The 16156-nt window shown below is 37.1% G+C and overlaps 3 protein-coding genes across 3 annotated transcripts; 2 read left to right on the top strand and 1 right to left on the bottom strand.

The window, feature by feature from the left end:
* Window positions 1-454: 454 nt before the first annotated feature.
* On the bottom strand, window positions 455-1636 carry LOC124888692 (uncharacterized protein DDB_G0271670-like; the record flags this gene model as incomplete). The annotated part of the gene is made up of 2 exons (XM_047399709.1): window positions 455-788; window positions 1335-1636. Coding segments are annotated over 2 exons (636 nt in total), but the record flags the coding sequence as incomplete, so codon positions are not given.
* A 1494-nt stretch (window positions 1637-3130) lies between these two features.
* On the top strand, window positions 3131-11985 carry LOC107847751 (cold-inducible RNA-binding protein). The gene is made up of 4 exons (XM_016692211.2): window positions 3131-3270; window positions 3420-3488; window positions 4637-4743; window positions 10905-11985. Exons 1-4 carry the CDS (start codon window positions 3240-3242, stop codon window positions 10980-10982), a joined length of 285 nt encoding a protein of 94 aa, XP_016547697.1. The 5' UTR covers window positions 3131-3239; the 3' UTR covers window positions 10983-11985.
* On the top strand, window positions 11028-11985 carry LOC107847750 (protein FATTY ACID EXPORT 2, chloroplastic-like). Its single transcript, XM_016692209.2, has one exon. The coding sequence runs from the start codon at window positions 11028-11030 to the stop codon at window positions 11754-11756; it is 729 nt and encodes a 242-aa protein (XP_016547695.2). The 3' UTR covers window positions 11757-11985.
* Window positions 11986-16156: the final 4171 nt, after the last annotated feature.

The raw sequence follows: 16156 nt of genomic DNA, 5'->3' as shown, positions 1-16156 counted from the left end.
AAAGGAAAGAGGAAGAGGAAGAGGAAAAAGAAGAAGGAGAAGACGAGGAGAGGAAGAGGCAGAAGAAGAGGATGACGAGAGAAAGAGGAGGAAGAGGAAGAGGAAGAAGAAGAAGATGCAGAAGAAGAGGAAGAAGAGAAAGAAAAAAAAAGAGAAAGAGGAAGAAGAGGAAGAAGAAGAAAAGGAAGAAGAAGAGAAAGAAGATGAAGAGGAAGAAGAGGAAGAAGAAGAGGGGGGAGAAAAGAAGAGGAAGACGAAGAAGAAAAAAAAGAAAAAAAAAAGAAGAAGAGGAGGAAGAAGAATAAGAAGAAGAAGAAGAGGAAGAAGAAAAGGAAGAAGAAGAAGAAGAAGAAGGGGAAGAAGAAGAAGAAGAAGAGGAAGAAGAAGAAGAAGAAAAAGAAGAAGAGAAAAAGAAAGAAGAAGAAGAAGAAGAAGAGGAGGAAAGGAAAGAAGAAGAGGAAGAAGAAGAGGAAGAGGAAGAAGAAAAAGAAGAAGAAGAAGAAGAGGAAGAAGAGGAAGAAGAAGAAGAAGAAGAAGAAGAAGAGGAAGAGAAAGAAGAAGAAGAAGAAGAAGAAGAGGAAGAGGAAGAGGAAGAGGAAGAAGTGGAAGAAGAAGAGGAAGAAGAGGAAGAAATGAAAGAAGAGGAAGAAGAAGAAGAGGAGGAGGAAGAAGAGGGAGAAGAGGAAGAAGAAGAAAAAGTGGAAGAAGAGGAAGAAGAGAAAGAAGAAGAAGAAGAAGAAGAAGAAGAAGAAGAAGAGGAAAAGGAAGAGAAGGAAGAAGAAGAAGAATAAGATGGGGACGAGGAAGAGGAGGAGGAGGAAGAAGAAGAAGAAGAAAAGAAGGAGGAAGGGGAGAGGAGGAAGAAAAAGAAGAAGATGAAGAAGAGGAAGAACAAGAAGAAGAAGAAGATGATGAAGTGGAAGAAGAAGAGTAAGAAGAAGAGGGGGAAGAAGAAGAGGAGGAGAAGGAGGAGGTGGAGGAGGAGGAAGGGAAAGAGGAAGATGAAGAGGAAGAGGAAGAGGATGAGGAGAAAGAAGAAGAAGAAAAAGAAGAAGAAGAACAAGAAGAAGAAGAAGAACAAGAAGAAGAAGAAGAAGAAGAAGAAGAAGAGGAAGTGAAGAAGAAGAAGAAGAAGACGAAGAGGATGAAAAATAACAAGAAGAAGAAGAAGAAAAAGAAAAAGAAAAAGAAAAAAAAAAGCGGAGGAGGAGAAGGAAGAGGAAGAAGAAGAGGAAGAAGAGAAAAAAGTGGAAGAAGAGAAAGAAGAGGAAGAAGTGGAAGAAGAAGAAGAAGAAGAAGAAGAAGAAGAAAAAGAAGAGAAAGGGGAAGAGAAAGACGAAGAAGAAGACGAGGAGGAGGAGGAGGAGGAGGAAGAAGAAGAAGAAGAAGAAGAGGCAGAAGAAGAATAAGAAGAAGAAAAAGAAAAAGAAGAAGAAGAGGAAGAAGAGGAAGAAGTGGAAGAAGAAAAATAAGAAGAAGAAGAAGAAGAAGAAGAAGAAGAGAAAGAGGAAGAGGAAGAAGAAGAAGAAGAAGAAGAAGAAGAAGAAGAAGAAGACGGGGAGGGGGAGGAGGAGGAAGAAGAAGAAGAAGAAGAAGAAGAAGAAGAGGCAGAAGAAGAAAAAGAAAAAGAGGAAAAGGAAGAGGAGGGGGAGGAGGAAGAAGAAGAGGAAGAAGTGAAGGAAGAAGAGGAAGAAGAAGATGAAGAGGAAGAGAAAGAAGAAGAAGAAGAAGAAGAAGGGGAGGGGGAGGAGGAGGAGGAGGTGGTGAAGGAGGAGGAGGAGAAAGAAGAAAATAAAGAAGAAAAAAAAAAGGGGGGGAGAGGTAGAGAAAGAAGAAGAAGAAGAAGAAGAAGAAGAAGAAGAAGAGGAAAAAGTGGAAGAAGAAAAGGAAGAAGGGAAAGAAAACGAGGAAGAAGAAGAAGAAGTAGAGGGGGAGGAGGAGGAGGAGGAGGAAGAAGAAGAAGAAAAAGAAGAAAAAAGGGGGGAGAGGAAGAGGAGGAAGAAGAAGAAGAAGAAGAGGAAGAAGAAAAAAAAAGAAGGGAAAGAAGAGGAAGAGGAAGAAGAAGTAGAAGAAGAAGTAGAAAAAAAAAAGAAGGGGAAGAAGAGGAAAAAGAAGAAGAGGAAGAAGAAGAGGAAGAAGAAGAGGAAGGGGAATAAGAAGAGGAAGAGGAAGAGGAAGAAGAAGAGGAAGAGGAACAGAAAGAAGAAGAGGAAAAGGAAGAGAAAGAAGAGGAGAAGGAAGCGAAAGAAGAAGAGGAAGAAGTGGAGGAGGAAAAAGAAGAAGAATCGTAATATTTAAATTAACAACACACTAAAAATGTGTACAAGACACACAATGTGCCAAGTCAGTAAAACGTGTTAAAGTGACACAGTTGATGGTTATTTAAGGTGTTAAAAACGTCCATTGTCCACTTTAGATATTGAAGTGAGAAATCGTGTCATGTTGAGGATTCTGGCAATGTGTTTGACCTTTATTATTTACCGGCAAAAGTATTGATGTTGAGTTATATTATCTTTCTTTCTTTAAAATTTCTTACTACATACAAAATCAAAACAATGTCATTCATTTCTGATGCTGTATGTTTGTTTGCTTAATCATTCACTTCTGCATATTCATCTAAACATAGCGGCAAAATTAATTCACTGATCTGTCAATGTCTACACCATATATCCGTCAATGTTAATTCACTGATAGGATAAGAAAACTGATTCTCCATCCTTCTCAACCTCAGCCAGTAACTGATCTCAGAAATTAGTTCAACTTGGATCAATTGATGAACATATCACTGGATACCTAACTACTTTTGCATTAAATCATTATCTCATAGTGTGGTAAAGAAATACTAACAAATATTTTTTTTCTTAGGGGGCGGGGCGAAGGGATGATGAGCTTGGACCAAATAACGTATAAATGTCATTATATCTAATGCAACACCTTATTCAAGATCATTCTCATACATCTATCAAACCACACTTTAGAGTTCGCCCACAATGCAAATCCCATTTCCAAAAGAAAAAAAGTTAATAATAACAATAATAATAAATCAAAAAATATTGTACTCTCTTCCTTGATGGGCGAACAACATTCCCTAAATTGTGGCATTTATTGAGGGGAAAAAGTAAGAATGATAGAACAGTAGGGACCAAAATGAAATTTGGGTTAAGAAAGTGACCGAGTTGCAATTTCAACAAATGCAGTGTTCTCTTTGACTTGATAGAACGCAGCTCTCGGAAACTCAGATGGCAAAAGGGTTGCAGCTATTCGTTAGCAGTAAAAACTCCACCACCACCACCCCCCCTTCCTCTCTTTTGATATACTCATGCTGTATATTTTTATTAATCTGTTATAGTATAATTTATGTACTAATTGAAAAAACCCAATACTGATTCATTTGATTTTTATTATTGTTGTTTAAATAGGGTTATCATTTTACACTACGAATGAACAGTTGAAGAATCTCTTTTCACCTTTTGGCGCTGTTACCGAAGGTTACTCTCCATTTTCTTCGTTGATGTTTTAATCTACTGTACATTGTTGCTCTGTTACTCTTTATAAAGATGGGATTGTTACTGCAACTAGTTTGAGATTATGTGTTCGGTATGAAGGAAGAAGATGTTTTCCGTGGAAAATGTTTTCTAGGTAAACTAAGTGGTTTCTTATTTATTTTCCTGTGTTTGGTACGTTAGCAAAAATTAATTTTATTAAAAGCAACAACAACATACCCGGTGTATTTCTCGCATAGTGGGGTCTGGGGAGGGGTAGAGTGTACACAATTCATATCACTATCTTAGAGGTGAGGTGGAGAGATTGTTTCTTGTAAACCGTCAGCTTAAAGACAAAATTTAGTCCAAAAAAAAATGTAAAAGGGGTACAAAAGACAATAAGGAGTAGCGCAATAACAGATGTTATCAGAACAATATTACCACAAAATAATACTACAAGCAATCTACCTTAAACATATATCATCAAGATTCCAAGAACAAAAAACTACAAGCGTAGTACTGCGAACTCACTCTGACCTCTTAACATTCTACCTTAATTCGTGTTTGCCGCCCCTTCTTATTCTAAGGTCATGTGTTCAGTAAGCTGAAATTGTGAAATTGTGTCATATCCTGTCTAATCATCTCTCCCCAATATTTCTTCGGTCTACATCTACCTCTCTTGATTTCATCTATAGCCAACTTCTCACACCTCCGCGCTGGGGCATTTGAACCGTCTCAACCTCCCAACCTCACTTTCCGCATTTTATCTTCTACCGAAGTCACTCTCACCTTATATCGGATATCCCCGTTTCTAGTCATATCTCTACAATAATACAATGGGACGTATGAGTGGGGCTAGGACGTGCCATGGTGGGGATAGGGGCTAAAGGGGGTGGGTGTAGGGGGTGGTGGGTAGAGAGAATACAATCAATGTGGAATGTGACTTGTAGAACTTGTTTTCCCCACTTCTTCTATTATCCTCATTTTTAAGCAACTTGAAAATGCTTTTGAAAATTCTTGATCAATCGAACATGGAAAAAGTTAGATGTTTTCCTCCATACCGAACACAGATGTTTTCCTCCATACCGAACACACCATAAGGCTAAGTTGATTTGATTGGTTGATTGATATGGATTTGTTAATTGGGTGAGCAGCTAGGCTTGTTAAAGATCCAAGAACGCAAAGGCCTAAAGGTTTTGGATTTGTTACCTTTGAGTCAGAAGCAGATGCCCAGAATGCATTGAATTCTCTTAACGGAAGGGTAATTCCTGAGCTTTTTAGATGTTTACGTTTGGTTAGTATGTTATCTGTATATTGAGTTGATGGAACATGCTTAATAGTGACACCGATCCACAATAGTGCATGTACCCATCAGTAATCAGTGCAGGCGGACTTGCTAGTTTAGACTTAATTGTATATAAAATTTTGGATAATATATAAGTTTCTTCTAAATCTGTACCTATTGCTAGAAAGGTGACAATGAGTTATGGTTATAGTGGTATCCCACATTTTAAACTAGTTGTGCCTCTATCTATTGACAATTCTTAGACCTCCATTTGCTTTTAAAAAAGCTATTTATCGATCATAGGTTAAAGGAAGCAGGTATCTAATTCGAATGCTTCACTGCAAAACTGTAAGCGAAAGATCTATTTCAAGCTGAGTTGTTTCCGCATGTTGTCTGACTTTGAACTCTATGCCATCATCCACCTGCATTTACTGGTGTATTCATTGGTCTTAAGGACTTTGAAATATGATAATGGTCCTGCAAATGCTTTTTCAGTTGGAGTCAGGATTATCATTGTTGTAAAGGGACCAATGATAAGGGAAGGATGGAATATGTAAGTTATGGGGCATTCATAGGCTTATAAAGACACATGCAAGAATATCGCCATCTAAGAACATCTAACTTCCACTGAGATCTAAGGTTATAAGAAGTTACTGGTTTACATAGAGATATTGCTCTAGCTGTAGGAACTGTGTCTCATTATGAATGTTTATAATTGTTATTTGTTCTTGGTTCCTTTGATATTTATCTTTTAATGGAGATTGTAAAGAATGAATCTTGGGTCTAACTCAACCTCAAAAGCTAGCTCATGAGGGGAGGATTGTTCAAGTCCATATAAGGAGACCATTTACCCATCCCTCTTCCGATGTGGGATGCTTAACGCTCCCCCGCATGCCCAGGCCTCGTTAATTGGAGCGTGGACAATATAATATGGGGTCCCGACATCGGTGAACAAAGATTTGGGATGGGCCTGGCTCTGATACCATGATAAAGCATGGATCTTGGGCCTAACTCAACCTCAAAAGCTAGTTCATGAGGGGAAGATTGTCCAAGTCCATATAAAAAGACCAATTACCTATCCCTTTTTCGATGTGGGATACTTAACACTCTCCCGCACGCTTGGGCCTCGTTAACTGAAGCGTAGATAATATAATATGGGGGGCCCATCACCGATGAACAAAGATTTGAGATGGGCCTGGTTCTGATACCATGATAAAGAATTGGATCTTGGGCCTAAGTCAACCTCAAAAGCTAGCTCATGAGGGGGGATTGTCCAAGCCCATATAAGAAGACCATTTAGAGACAAGCCCATATATGGGTAAATGGTTACACCTATGAGGTCTCAGGTTCACAATTCCCAATAGAGACAAACACTAGGTGATTTTTTCTCATCTGTTCTAGCCTAAGGGCTAGGTGGATAGAGTTACTTGGTACCTGGTGCTGGTGGGAGGTGACAGGTATCCTGTGGAATTAGTCGAGGTGCACGCAAGCTGGCTCGAACACCACAGCAGGAACGAATCCAGGATTTGAAGGTTATGGGTGCGCACTTCCTTTAAGAAAAAAAAAGTGTGTTGCTACCAGGAATCGAATCCACGCAACTTCAGGCATCAAGGTGCTTAAGTTCCACACCAAAGCCAAAGTACCCAACAACCATTTTTGTCTATGGGTGCTTAACAATACATTATAACCGACTTTACTGTATTTTTTATATAAATATATAAAAAATTTATGGGGTCAATGGGTGCTCAAGCACCCGGCACGAACTACGTGGGTCCGCCCCTGCACCACAGCTATCTAAAAAAAAGACCGAGAAGTCTCTTGTTGTCCCAAGTCCTCCTTTTGGCTTTGCTGACAATTGACAAATATAGCAGAGAGACAATCTTGTGATGTTCACTGGTTGGGATGTCATATTGTTGAAAGTAGTGGTAGTTTGAGTTATTGATAAGAAACTGGGAAGTTTTTAGGGAAGACTAAAGATGTTATAAAATTCTCAATTCAAGGATAATAAGGACTGGATGAGTTGTTTTTTGGACATGAGAATTTTTTTGCTGTAAAGTTGTTGCCATGTGATCGGGAAGTCACGAGTTCAAGTCTTGGAAATAGCCTCTGACAGAAATGCAAAGTAAGGTTGCGTACAATAAATCCTTGTGGTCGGTTCCTTCCCCGGACCCTGCGCATAGCGGGAGCTTGAGTATACCGGGTTGCCTATTTTCTTTTAGTAAACAAAAGAAGAAAGAAAAGTATACTTGTATGCATAAAACATGCAGTTGAAGAATAAAATTGTGATATAAAACAACAATCCTACTTCCCTCCAAACTGACAAACTGTCTGCTTCCCCTATGATATTAGAGGTGGCACTTGGACGGGTTGGAAGCAAGTTGAACAAAAAGGTGTTAAATCCAACCCGCCCATATTTCAAGCGGGTCAAATCTGGTTGGGTCTTTAATGGGCATGTTGAAAATGGGTTAGCCCATATCTACCCAGATTTTAACATATTATGCATCAATATTTATTGAATTCTTTTAATATCGCTTTTTAGGTATGCCTTTCAGCAATCCTAATATTAATTAGAACACAAAAGACATTGTACACATATTTCATTCTTATATTTATAGTCTTAGCATTGTGAAAATGGGTTATGTTGTACTTTTTTGTCATCTGGTCGTTCCAAACTAAACATAGAAAATGAGTCATTAGTTATGGCAATAATTTACTGATTAACTAAATGTAAAACCAAAATGTGCCATTTATTATTTTCTAAAGTTCGATGGATATAACGGAACCATCAAGTTTATAATTTATAGTAACTAAACTAGTACGTAGCATTCCCTCGGTTTCATTTTTCTTGGCCCTTGTTCTAAAAGTAGATTTTTCTTTTTATACTTGTCCATTCTAGTAAATCCAAAGAAACTTGTTATTTTGTTCTAACACTACACTTAACATTATATAACTAGACAAAAATACTAGTAGTATACAAATTAGATTTTCAAATCATAACTAATAAGGTTGGTCTAGTAAAATAAACACCTAATAAAGTATTTTCTTAGAGAAAGTGTCAAGTCAACATGGGTTAAGTAAAATGAAACTAAGGAAGTACTCCCTCTGTTTCATTTTACTTGACCCATGTTGACTTGTCACAATCCTTAAGAAAGCTTTTATTTAAGGGTGTATTTTATTAAATTAACTTTATTAGTGATGATTTGGAACTCTAAATTTGAGTACTACTACTTTGTTTAGTTATTTAATACTAAGAACTTGTTTGGGTTGGCTTATTTTAAGTGTGTTTAAGCCAAAGTAGTTTCTAAGCACTTTTGTAATGTTAGGGAATAATAAAAAAGTGATTTATAAGCACTTGGTTATGTTAGATATTTAACATGATAAATTCAAGATCGAACATGATAATAGGATACAAAATCTATAAAGTGCAAACATGATAATAGGACACAAATATATCGAATGGCATACCTATTTGAGCCATAACTGATTGTAGAACCGACTAGGTCTCCCGCTCTATTACCCTTATTGTTAAAGTGGTGTCAATGGGACAACCTATGTTGCTCGGACTCTCTAAAAATATTGTTACACCTGTTTCGGATTCTTCACAAATACACTATTTTTGGAGGATCTGACACTCACGCGTCGACGTTTTTTAAGAGTCCGAGCAACATAAGGACAACAACCTCACACTTTCGTGTCTATGGATGATTCTCCAGAAGAGCCAAAGTGGTGCATTATAGGATTAGAGGAGGGGACCTAGTGGCAATTATTGAAACCTTAATGGGTGCACCCATTATGGGCCCATTAGGTTAAGTCTACATTTACTGCTTCATTAGACCCGCTAAGCACATAAAGTGCACTTCCCAATATTCAATTAGCACACTTATAATCGGGTCTATGTTGTGGACTACCCAACAATGCGGGGTAGTTAAAATATAAAGAAAATGTTTTACATAATGTAAGCCCATTTTGCCCAACATTTTCCCACGTGGGCTATATTAGCAAAAGATATTTTCGAAAATAAAACAAAGTTTAGTTTTTTGAATAGAGATTTTTGGATTGATGAAGAAAAATATTTGTGGCCACATTTTAAAAAAACAGTCTATAAACTTTAATCGACCTTTTCTGACTTAATGTTAAATATTTTGTGTCATATTATCATGTTTGACCTTGGATTTATCATGTTAAATATCTAACATTTGGTATGTAGAAGACCTGACATAGTTTTTGCTGCAAATGTTCTTGGCAGATACTTCTTCCAAAATGATAAAAATAAGTCAAAAGCCAAAAGTTAGAAATTCTAACTTATGGCGTTTGGCTTATAAGTCAAAAGCCAATCCAAACAAGCTCCAAGGGTAGTATGGGGAAAAAGTAATAGAAACTCTTGATTTTGTACTATAATGGACAAGAAAAATGTAGTTTTAGATAGGGAGCCAAGTATAATGAAACGTAGGAAATACAAATTATTCTCTCCTTAAAGTACCAAAGTCTAATTTCTCTGGTGTTTCCTTCTTCATCCATCATTTTCCTCTTCCCTGTGATAATAAACTCTCTTAAAAACCTCGAATCATTTTAATCTTCTTCGCTAGATTTTTGTTCTCTTAACAAAAAAAGGCGGGATCATAAATTGGGTTTAACCCATTTTTACCTGCTTTCAGCCCGTTTTATTATGGGTTGACCCATTTTTACCATGTATTAAATTTAAATGGGTGTGTTGAATACGGGCTAATTACAGGCAGGTTATGCAAATGTGGGTTATATATGCCACCACTACCTTCTATTAAGACACTGCCTCCACCGACCTCCTGTTGTCACTACCTTTCCCGACTCCTCATCTACTATTGGTACCTAATTGCGGCATTTATCAGCATCTTTTCCCCCATTTCTGTGAATCATTTTTTTTTTGGATGTTTTTATTGTAATATTGGCATGATGAGCATTTAGTTGTTCGAATCAGAAATCTCCAAACATTGTGTAGACATAGCAAAACAACAACATACCAAGTGTAATCCCAAAGAGTGGGGTTTGGGGAGGGTGGTGTGTATGCAAAGTCTCAGACCTTACTCCTACCTTGTGAAGGCTGAGAGTTTGTTCCGAAAGACCCTTCACTCAAGTAAAACAATTTAAAGCAAGTTGGGAAAGGAAATACAATAGTGAAGAAGTTGTACTTTATGGCGTGTACACAGAGCTTAAAGATCGTTATAGTTTGGGATAAACACGAGAAAGTACTGAGCAGACAAGAAATAGGGGTGAGAGAAAGACAGCTGCTCAGAGCAGTAGAAATCCTATTTACTCAACTACAAGTTTCAAATCCCTTTATATCTTTTTTTAAGTTTTAACAGGAGCATTATGTTTGGGGATTTTAGTTATATCTTTTCATCTTAGTAGTGCTCCTCTACCCTAGTTACCGGACTATAAGTAGTCTCAATTGATTGACCTCTTACATGATTGTTATCACACAGACATGGACTCTGTTGTGCTAGGTCATCCACTCCCATGCGATGTTGTACCAATAACGTGAATATGTTAAGAAAAATTTGGTATTCTTGACAATCATTTGTCTAGATGTCTACTTTTGGTGCATCTGTGTGGTTTGGGTGTATTTTTAAATTAAATCATGCATTAACTAAGGATTTTATTGACTGGAGAGGTCAATAATGCACCAAGCTATGTCTTAAAAGCTCATTTGAGACTGATGCTTGGTTGTTTGTTGAATTGTGGTTGATTTACTTGTCTCTCAAGTCTTGATTTTATATATAACTAGTTCATAAATTCGAAGTAGATGGCTATTTTATAATCAACAAAGTAAGTTTTGATTATTTATTTTTTGTTGTTCCAAATAGTGGCTTTAGATTTTTTGTTACAAATAGAAAAGGATAGTTAAATATTAGTGCCCGTGAATAGATTCTGTACTCTGCTAAAATTAAGAAATCCTCAATGTTCAGGGGAATTTAAGTTGCATTACCTCTTTGCAGAAAGCTATTTATACTTCCCCAATGAAATTTGTTTTTCAGCTTTACAAAGTGTGCGTAATTTCATTTCCTCCTGGTGAAATATCCTATGCTGGCTGTCAGACTCTTGTTGCTTCCATTTACTTTGTTGATTTCTGCTCTGTCATTGAAATGATCCACCAATTTCAGATTGTTGATGGAAGACTGATTTTTGTAGAAGTTGCTGAGACTACAGAAGCTACAGAAAACAAAACATCAAGAAAATAAGTTTCCATAATTCAGCATACACATTGCTATTTCATATTCCAGATAATGGGAGAATTTTTGGCCATTTCTCAGTCCTCCATAGTTTTGCCTCACTTTCGATTCCAAGCTTGGAGTCAAAGACAGCATTTCATTGCTCATAGTCAGCCATTGAGGTCACTTCATTCATCTCCGCATCCCTTGACTACCCCTCAGACACTGTATCCAGAATTGTCCACTGAATCGAAGCATTTCTACTGCGGGTTCAGAGCCAGTGTTGTCTCTGACTCTACAAGGCCAACTACCTTTTCTGTTGATTCAGCTGGACCAGGAATCGATATTCTGCCAGATGCAGGTGGTGGTGGAGATGATTCTGGGGGTGCAAATGGCGACGGTGGCGGCGGGGGAGATAATGGTGGCAATGAGGGGGGGTCAGATGAAGGCAAGGATCATAATAGTAAAAAGAAAATGGCCCTCTCTATGTCCCAAAAATTAACATTAGGTTATGCTTTCTTGGTTGGTGCTGGTGGTTTTATGGGTTATCTGAAGAGTGGCAGCACGAAGTCCCTGATTGCAGGTGGAGTTTCTGCTTCCCTCCTGTACGCTGTTTATGCTATGCTTCCAACACAACCTGTTTTGGCATCAGCAATTGGTTTCATCCTCTCAGCTGGACTTCTTGGAGTAATGGGATCTCGTTTTCTGAAGTCAAAGAAGGTTTTTCCAGCTGGTGTTGTCTCCTTTGTGTCTTTTGTTATGACCGGTGGTTATTTGCACGGAATATTGCGCAGTGCGCATTAGATCCCCTAAAATGAGCCAAGTTTTGGTCAACAGACTGAACACAGATAATCACTAGTATCTACTCTCTACTGTGGATTATAGTTTTCATATCTGTTTGAATTTGGATTTTGCGAAGTTTCCTAAGAGTTGTCGGGCTGCTTGAAGTAAACTAATGTTGTATCAAGGGAACCTTTGCTAACCCTCTTCCTCCGTCGTGTATTCATCCTGTCTTTGGAGAAGTTTTCCTCTATTATTGCTGTTTCTGTGTGATTTCCCAGAACTTTCTCGACCAGATTCAATGGTTAAGGCTCGTTGGTCTTGGAGGATCCAGCAATATCTCAACTATGAAACTATAAATCTACATGTGAACAGGATAACTAAATCATTTCCAAATTACTTGTGTTTCTTGGCCAAGGATTTATAAGTTGGTATTTTCGGAGTGCCCTCTTTATTTCCTGTACCGAAGGTCAGTTGCGCTGAACGCTGCTCTCAGATGAGCTTTACACCTGCTTGATCTACCAGTATAGAAGTTATATACATTGATGATATTGGATCAATATTGTCTTCTAGGAGTTCATCCGAAGTCTTTTGAGTAGCTAGAACTCTCTCGCAAGACCATGTGTCAATCTTGTCAAAGTTTGTATGCATCTGGTAAACTTGTACGATAAATGTAACGGTAACAGTATTCACTGATCGAGTAAAGAGTTCACATCATCTATTTCTAACGTTTACTCCCTTCTGATATGGTATCTTAGCCAGCGCCGACTTCCTCCTCTGCCACATCTCTGCCTCCAACCACGTCCCTCACGCTTCCATCCTGTTCATTCACTAAATCATGCCCATCATTTTGTTTCCATCATCGAAAGTTTAGGTAGTCAACCAACTGAGCTTATAAGATTCTCCGTCTCCACCAAGCTTACTTTTTAAAATTACCTATTTGGAAAACACAATCTGAAGGATCAAAGTCGTGTCCTCCGTCTCTAACCCAAAATACACCAGTTGGATTCAACAAGACCAACTTATACAAGTCTCCTAATCTTAATCTCCCTATGCAGCTCCAGAACGTTAAACTAGACGATCTCATAATACCTTCAAAAGGTGAAGCTTCTTTGAGATGAACTACTTGTCCAGCGTGTTTCAAGGATTAAAACTTGATTTTACAGTGCTTGTCAACTTGACAAGTCACAAATTTTATTAGTTACTAAGTATAAATAACTTAAATACCAACTCTTTTGGAAGTCACCCCACTTTTTTAATTACTTTATTCTCTCTCCCTATTAATATATATAACATAGCCGACATTAAGGGTGTTAAATGGGTCGGATCAACCCGGCCCGACCCGGGCCACTAACAAAAAATGGCCACCGGGCTGTAGGGTATCGAGTCCCGGGCCAATTTAATTTTTTTGGGCTCGGTTAATCCGGACCAAAACCAATCCAAGCCCGCGGTTAATTGACCCAGCCCGGTTTCAATTTATTTATTTTTTTGAATCTTGGAGATTTGGCCAAACTAGCCGTTGGTCCAACGGCTATATAGCCGTTTTTGGATCCAAATGGTTAGTTTGGCCCTTTTAATTAAATAAAAAAAAATACATTTAAAATTATTTTTTAATCCCAAAAAAAATCTTATAAATACCCTACACTTTCAAATCGTTTCCACACAATTTTTTATTCTCTCAAATCTCAATTCTCAATTCTCAATTCTCAAATATTCTATATATTTTCTAAAGTGCTCACTTTAATTTTTTAATTTTGTAATTACAAAGTACGAGTGGAAGTTTCTAAAGTCGCAACCTTCGGATACTTCCAAAATTTGGTATTGTCGTTCCATCTCTTACATTTAGTTTTTATTCAGTGTATTAATTGTTGAATATTTAATTTTATTATATTTGTTTATTTTGAATTTTTTTAGTTTAATTTATATTATGGATAAATTAAGAAACCACGCTACTAAAAGTGTTAAAAAGTTTTATCCCGAAAGTGGTAGTGGTAGTAAAAAATGAATTACTAGCGATAGAGGTAGTTCAAGTAGTAGATATACCCGTGTGCCTCCGGCACTGCTTAGTCAACCTTTTGAGGAAGAAGTAGGTGTACCTTTAGGTGTAGGTGCCCACGATATGAATTATATAGAAGCTCGAAAAAATTACGGCATAGAAGAAGAAAATTAAGTAGATGCGGTTAATTTAGACGAAGATGATGAAAATATTGGTGAGACACCCGCAGTAGAAAATGTTAATGTTAGATCCGAATCGGTTAATCTCCCTCCCAGTCCTCCCCGTGCCCCAAGAGCTCGTAAACCAACTAGTATTGCATGGCAATTTGTTGAACGTATATCAGATATTTAGGTGCAATGCAATATTTGCCAACAAAGCATAAAAGAGGAGGCAAGTAAGGGGGTACGGGTACATTAATGAGACATATAAGTCAGTGGCGGAGCCAGACTTTTGGTTAAGGGTGAACGTTCATATTTTTCCTTGGGCAAAGAACTGTTTTAAAAAAAAAGAAAAAAAATAAAAATAAAACACTGCTGCACTTGACAAGGTTCGAACCCGAGTTGTTATGCGAAAATGCACACTCTTGACCACTGGACTATGTTTCTCAAGCTTGTCAAGGGTGTGCAACAACATGTATATAACCATAAATATCTATATTTAACCTATATACTCGAAAAAAAATTTCGACGAAGGGTGTTCATCTGACCACCTTTCATCGGTTGTGGCTTCGCCACTGATATAAGTGATAATCACGAAAAAGAGTTAAATATTGCACGAGGTGGTGCAGATGCTTGTGAGCCAACGCAAACTAGAATGGACCCAGCAACCGGTCAGGTAACGAAGAAGTATGATAAATTAAGGGATCAGGAAGAAATAGCTAAAATGGTAGTTGTGGGTTGTTTGCCTTTTAGTTTTCCTTCTTCTGATGCTTTTATTCATTATATTCAAGCAATTTATAATCCTATGTTTAATGGTATTCCTAGAACTACTTGTAGGGCAGATATTTTTAGACTTCATTCACAATATTATTTTTATTTATCAACATTGTTAAAAAATATTCAATGTAAAATGTCCCTAACTTCTGATCTTGGACGTGCTGTAAATAAAAATGATTATTTAACCATTACGTGTCACTTGATATATAGTAATTTTGTTATGCAAAAACGTATTCTTACTTTTTTATATGATAAAGATCGTAAACATACTGGAGATTTTATTGCTGATTCGATTGCTAAAGTTGCAGGATTTTACGGTATTGAAAATAAAATCTTCTGTATTGTTTTTTATAATGCTTCTAACAACAAGACTGATATAACAAAGTTAAAATCTAAGTTATTTCCGCCGTTACCTGAAATTTTTCATGTTAAATGTGCTTGTCGTATATATAATTTAATTGTAAGAGATGGTCTTCAGTTTTTTGAACTTTATATTGAAAAAATTTGGCTTGTCATTGGTTTATTCAAGAAAATAATCGTAGAAGAAGAATTAAAGACTTTAAACTTAAATATGAACAAAATGGACTTACACCGATATTGATGCCTGATGAATGTGATACTAGATGGAATGCTACGTATAATTTTTTAAAAACTTGTTATAAATATAGAGTTCCTATTACACTGCATGCTACATGATTCTGACTGGACTGTAATTAATAATCTTGTTAAGTTTTTGAAAAAAATTTATATAGCTACGGTTGAATTTTTCGGTGCTTATTATTCTATTGTTTGTAATATTTTGGCATATATAGCCGATATTTCTGCTTTACTCAGAGAATATAAAAATAAAGAAGGTTACAAAGAAGTTATTGGTGTCATGTTTGTTAAATTTAAAAAATATTTTCTTTCGATTCCCCCTATTTACTTGGTTGGTGTTATATTAAATCCGTGCTTGAAATACAATACTATGTACCACTTTAGTACTCTTATTTATGCTAACTTAGAGATAAATACTAACAATGATTTTGGTGATGAAGAACAAGAACAACCTGATTTGTGGACGGCTATGGGTGATGCGAACGTTTACATAGATAAATTATATAACCACTGTGCTGATTTAGTTGATTTAGCTGTGTCGACAAATATCACTCCAACTGTCGCTCCTTGTTTTCCCGAGGAGTCATCATCTTCTAAAAGGCCGGCACATAGTGATTTTCCTGATCACTTTATGATTTGCCTTGTTGGACAGTGTTGACAGGGGAGCCTACACATTAACTTATCGAAAAGAGTTGAAGTATTATCTTTGATCGCCGCTAGAGGATCGCAGACGATGGATCAACACGTTGGATTGGTGGAGGAATAATGAAGCACAATATCCTGTGCTTTCAAGATTAGCTAGAGATGTCCTGAATGTTTCAATGTCAACCGTTGCATCAGAGAGCGTTTTTAGTCAGGGACGACAGCAGCTTGGAGACAACCGACATTCATTGGGA

This window comes from Capsicum annuum, chromosome 11 (genome assembly GCF_002878395.1).
Source record: "Capsicum annuum cultivar UCD-10X-F1 chromosome 11, UCD10Xv1.1, whole genome shotgun sequence".
NCBI classification, from domain to species: domain Eukaryota; kingdom Viridiplantae; phylum Streptophyta; class Magnoliopsida; order Solanales; family Solanaceae; genus Capsicum; species Capsicum annuum.
This window is presented reverse-complemented; position numbering and strand designations above follow the sequence as displayed.